The sequence below is a fragment of the Pteropus vampyrus genome, unplaced genomic scaffold, assembly GCF_000151845.1.
Source record: "Pteropus vampyrus isolate Shadow unplaced genomic scaffold, Pvam_2.0 Scaffold291, whole genome shotgun sequence".
NCBI classification, from domain to species: Eukaryota; Metazoa; Chordata; class Mammalia; order Chiroptera; family Pteropodidae; genus Pteropus; species Pteropus vampyrus.
The window spans coordinates 173,768-178,784 of NW_011889072.1; the positions used below are offsets into that span (position 1 = coordinate 173,768).

The 5,017-nt window shown below is 67.6% G+C and overlaps 1 protein-coding gene across 1 annotated transcript in view; it reads left to right on the top strand.

Moving 5' to 3' along the window:
• Positions 1 to 2,023: 2,023 nt before the first annotated feature.
• The window catches only part of RNPEPL1 (arginyl aminopeptidase like 1), a 5,751-nt gene continuing 2,757 nt past the window's right edge, over positions 2,024 to 5,017 (top strand). The window contains exons 1-7 of the mRNA XM_011376283.2: positions 2,024 to 2,196; positions 2,630 to 2,781; positions 3,216 to 3,332; positions 3,480 to 3,715; positions 3,939 to 4,052; positions 4,368 to 4,480; positions 4,775 to 4,883. Coding sequence (XP_011374585.2) covers positions 2,654 to 2,781; positions 3,216 to 3,332; positions 3,480 to 3,715; positions 3,939 to 4,052; positions 4,368 to 4,480; positions 4,775 to 4,883 — 817 coding nt within the window. The 5' untranslated portion in view covers positions 2,024 to 2,196; positions 2,630 to 2,653. The remainder of the gene's footprint in view (positions 2,197 to 2,629; positions 2,782 to 3,215; positions 3,333 to 3,479; positions 3,716 to 3,938; positions 4,053 to 4,367; positions 4,481 to 4,774; positions 4,884 to 5,017) is intronic.

A 5,017-nucleotide genomic window follows, 5' to 3' on the forward strand; every position in this document is an offset into this window, starting at 1 on the left:
GTGCTGGCTACTGGCCGGGTAGGTTGGCCCCTGCTGCCTGCTCAGCTAGTCTGGAGCTCTGGCAGATGTGCCTCCCGTCACGACAGTGAGAACAGAGAGATGTGTTTCTTCCTGACCTTGATGTGTGAACTGGAGCCTGTGTGTCTAGTTCACCCAAAACCATGGCCAGCAGAGCGGTGGAACCAGGGCCCTCGACAGGCCGCTGGGGATGGAGCCAGGCCAGTGAGGGTGGCTGTTGTCCCTGGGCTTAGTGGCCTGCTGTGGAGCCCGTGGGTGCTTGGCGCAGGGAGGGGGTGTGTGGTCTCCACAGACTGGGCAGCTCTGGGGCTGTGGGCTGGGGACACAGGGCCTGGTGTGCCAGCTGAGGGCAGTGTTTGGTGTCTGACTCAGGCACTGCCCATCACGCGGGAATGCCACCGGGTTTGGGGCTGGGTTCCTCAGCCTGTTCCTGTGCCCGGGGCGAGTGCAGCTTCCTGGGACACCCTAGCGGCAGACTCTCACATGTCCAGAAGCAGTTTGGGGTGCTGTAGACTGGGGCCCATGCCCCTTGCACCCCCTTCCTGAAACCCACTGCCCACCAGCAAGAACAGCTTTCTTCCTGCCCTCGGTGTCTGGAACCACAGGCCTGCTCCCCCTTCGCCGGCCCGTCAGAGACTGTACCTCTGCACCCTGCGCCCTGCCACCCTGAGGAGTCAGCGGCCCAGCTCTGGGGCGGAGTCCTGCCTGCCTGGGGGTCTACCCCAGCCCCTCACCCCCAGGGTGGACAGTGGACCCCTTGGTCTCTGTGGGCCTGAGGGGTGAGCAGTGCTGGCTGGGCCCTTGGTGGCTGGCTGAGGAATGGACGTGGACAGTGGGGACAGGAGGCCCGAGCTGGATGGAGCCCCGGAGGGCCACAGGGGAGGGAAGGGGTCCATGAGAGGCTGTGGTGTGGAGTTCAAGGGAGTCTGGGGGATCATGGAGGCCTGTCCCCAGAGTGGGCAAAGGATTGCCTGTGGCAGGGTCCACTGTGGAGAGTCTCTATGCAGACTCCTGGGTGCCAGCCCGGGGCTCAGCGTTTTTGAGCAGGCTCCCCAGACAGGCTTTCCAAACGTGTGGGGCAGCCCGAGGGTCAGCAGAAAAGGAGGTTCCACTGCGGGTACCCGCGGTGAGCAGGTAGAGACAGCAGCTACAGGCGAGTGTGGCAGTCAGCGCTGGCCGGGCTCTGGCCGCCTGCAGGACAGCGGGATAGGCAGCCCTCCCTGGTCTGGGTCCCTCCTGGGGTGGCCGCTGGGTGTCTGTCTACAGTGCTCCAGGCGTGGGCCCCGGTGGCCCTCCCCGTGGCTGCTCCTGTCCAGCCCGTCCTCCAGCCCATGTCCCCTGGCCCAGATGCTATCTCCCCCTGAGAGTCCTTCCAGGCGAGGCTGGCTTCATTGCTGGGTGGCCCCAGGCTTGGTGTGCTCGCTCGTCTGACAGTCATCGGGAAGCTCTGGCTCCCCACATTTCCACGTTCCTGGCTCCCTTCCTGGCCTAGACCAGATTCGCTGCCGCCTGGCCTGTGAGAATTTGGACTCAGGTGTTCTGGCTGTGCCTCGGTTTCTCTGGAGGCTGGAACGGAGACTGCCTGGGCTGGCTCCTGGTGCGTGGCCCTCTGCCTAGGGGAGGGCTGGCCTGGTGACGAAGGACAGGCCACACTCTGGATCACTACCCCGCCTGCCCAGCGGGGGTGGCAGCAGTGGCAACGGTGGCCGTGGCTGAGCGTAGTCAGGCCGTCGCTTCCCGGCCCTAACGCCCTTCCTCTCCAGCTGCCAGCTCTGGGGGCTAGGGCCTGGAAGCCTGAGCAGGATGCTGGCCTGGGCTCGCTCCCTAAGGCCTTGCCCCTCGAGGAGACCCGCCCAGCTCAGGGCGTCCTGGCGCCCCACGGGCTGCTCTCTGCGGGACAGGGTCCCCTTGGGGTGCCTGGCCTCACTGGAGAGATGAGGGTGGCCAGCCAGCAGCTGCTCCCCAGAAGGCTTCGCCCAGTGTTACGGGGCGGGGCGGGGGGGGGCCTGCTGACACCTGCCTGTCGCCCGTCCGCAGATCTGGTGGCTGGACCCTGAGCTGACCTACGGCAGCGCCAAGCCCTTCGTCTTCACCCAAGGCCACTCTGTCTGCAACCGCTCCTTCTTCCCGTGCTTCGATACGCCCGCTGTCAAGTGCACCTACTCGGCCGTTGTCAAGGTCAGCGCTCACCGCCTGGCCCTCCCCCTCATGCAACCACCACCCAGAAGGGGCCCCCTGCTCCTCGCTGTGGGGGAGGCGCTGCCCTGCAGGGGGACCCTTGCCAGTCGGGGTCCTGGTCCTGGGATGGGCTTAGGACCCCAAGAAGGCGGGGCCCAGCGGAGTGGCCAGTCACGTGCTGGGCCTGCGGGCGGCAGACGGGGCTTAGCATGGGAGACCCCTGATGGGGGAGACAGTTTCCTTGACAGGGATGTGGGGTGCCCTATCATGGAAATGGGATACCCTGACAGCAAGCATGGGGGTCCCATCAAGGACATGGGGTGCCCTGACCTGGGTTCTGGGGTGTCCTTTTGGGATGTGGGGCTCCGTGATGGGGTCACGGGGTTCCCCACAAGGACATAGGTGCCTGACGGCGAGGCCTCCCCGCATGCAGGCCCCGTCGGGGGTGCAGGTGCTGATGAGTGCCACGCGGAGCACCTACGTGGAGGAGGAGGGCGTCTATCGCTTCCACATGGAGCACCCCGTGCCCGCCTACCTCGTGGCCCTGGTGGCCGGGGACCTGCAGCCGGCAGACATTGGGCCCAGGTAGAGCCCCCGCCTCTTGCTTCCTACAGCCGCTGCTGCTGCCTGGGGCCCAGGCCCAGGGACACCCCGTCACTGGCTGGCATGCGGCCTGCATGGGTCCCCGCAGCGTGCGCCAGCCGGGACCCTGCCTTGTTGCCATGGCCTGGGGCTGTCCCTGCCTGGCCTCTCTCAGCCCGCACGCCCCGGCCAGCGGCCCCCGCTCCCACCGGCCCTGTGCCCTCCTGTAGCCTGGCCGGCCAGGGCCACACCGCCGCCTGACGCCCCCTCAGCCCCTCTGCGCGGGCTCAGCCACGGGGCGGAGGGCCAGCCGCGTGGTGGTCCTCCCATGAGGCGCCAGCAAGGCATGGGCGGCAGCTAAGCCCCGAGCAGAGGGGAGGTGAGCAGGAGGGTGAGCGGGGTCAGGTGAGCCTCAGCGCCCCCTCCGCCTGTGACAGGAGCCGTGTGTGGGCCGAGCCGTGCCTCCTGCCCACAGCCACCAGCAAGCTGTCGGGCGCCGTAGAGCAGTGGCTGAGCGCGGCCGAGCGGCTGTACGGGCCGTACGTGTGGGGCAGGTATGTCCTGGGAGCTGCGGTCGGCCACCGGGGTCAGAGGGAGAACCCCACCACCAGGAGCTACGGCGGGGTCTTGGCCTCCCATGGAGGAGGCGAGGCTCACAGCCCAGGCCTGCACCCCTCCTTTCCCCCTCCCTCCCGTGGCAGGTACGACATCGTCTTCTTGCCGCCCTCCTTCCCCATCGTGGCCATGGAGAACCCCTGCCTCACCTTCATCATCTCCTCCATCCTGGAGAGCGACGAGTTCCTGGTCATCGACGTCATCCACGAGGTGGCCCACAGCTGGTTTGGCAATGCGGTCACCAACGCCACGTGGGAGGAGATGTGGCTGAGCGAGGGCCTGGCCACCTACGCCCAGCGCCGCATCACCACCGAGACCTACGGTACCTCCCGTGGTGGCCCGGGACAGGAGGGGGCACCGCCATGGCCTCCTGCACACCGGGCCACCCTGGCACCCACCATGCGAGAGGCCGAGAGCCCTGCCTGGCCCCGGGTGCGAACCCCTGCTGTGCACGTGTCCAGTGAGGCGGCTTTGGGTCAGTCCCCAAGGCTCGTTCCTGCCCCCGGTGCTCAGGCCTGTCCCCCGCTTCTCCCTGCCCCGTCCAGGTGCTGCCTTCACCTGTCTAGAGACGGCCTTCCGCCTGGACGCCCTGCACAGGCAGATGAAGCTCCTCGGGGAGGACAGCCCGGTCAGCAAGCTGCAGGTCAAGCTGGAGCCAGGTACGCACTCCCCCGCACCGTCTCCACCATGGCTGGGACCCTGCAAAGGCCAGGCCAGGCACCCCCAGCCCCAGACGGGCCCCCAGGCTCCCTTAGCCACAGCCATCTCTCATCTGAGCCGTCACTGTGGGGGGTGGGCCCTGTGGGGGGTGGGCCCTCAAGCAGGGCAGGCCCCATCACCTCACTCCCAGGGTTCCTGGACATGCGCGGGACAGTAGCCCTTGGCTCTTCCTGCTCCACTCACCTGACCACCCCCCACCCCGTCCCCTGGGACAAAGGAAATGGGGCGTCACCCAGAGCCAGGTGTTGTTTCAGGGGTGAACCCCAGCCACCTGATGAACTTGTTCACCTACGAGAAAGGCTACTGCTTCGTCTACTACCTGTCCCAGCTTTGTGGGGACCCCCAGCGCTTTGATGAGTTCCTCCGAGTGAGCAGCTATTCTATGGGCACGCCCTGCCCCCTCTGCCCCTGCCGGCCCAACCCCGGCCTGCTGAGCCCTGCCTCCTCTGCCCCGGCCAGCCCAGCCCCCGGCCCACCAAGCCCTGCCCCCTCTGCCCCGGCCAGCCAAGCCCCCCACTCCCCCTCCCCACCCGCCCGCCGAGCCCTGCCCCCTCTGCCCTGGCCAGCCCAGCACCCCCTGCCCCTGCCCCTGCTGGCCCAGCCTCCGGCCCACGAGCCCAGCCCCAGGCCCGCTGAGCCCTGCCCCCCCCTGCCCTTGCAGGCCTACGTGGACAAGTACAAGTTCACCAGCGTGGTGGCCCAGGACCTGTTGGACTCCTTCCTGAGCTTCTTCCCAGAGCTGAAGGAGCAGAGCGTGGACTGCCGGGCAGGTGAGGCCCGCCGCCTCCCTCACGTCCTGCTGGCCGCTATGGGAGCAGCGGGTGTACATAGGGGGGCTGCTGCACGAGATGCCCCCTCTGCCTGGAGGAAGCTCCTCTTTCCTTCAGACAACCTTTGCTGGACA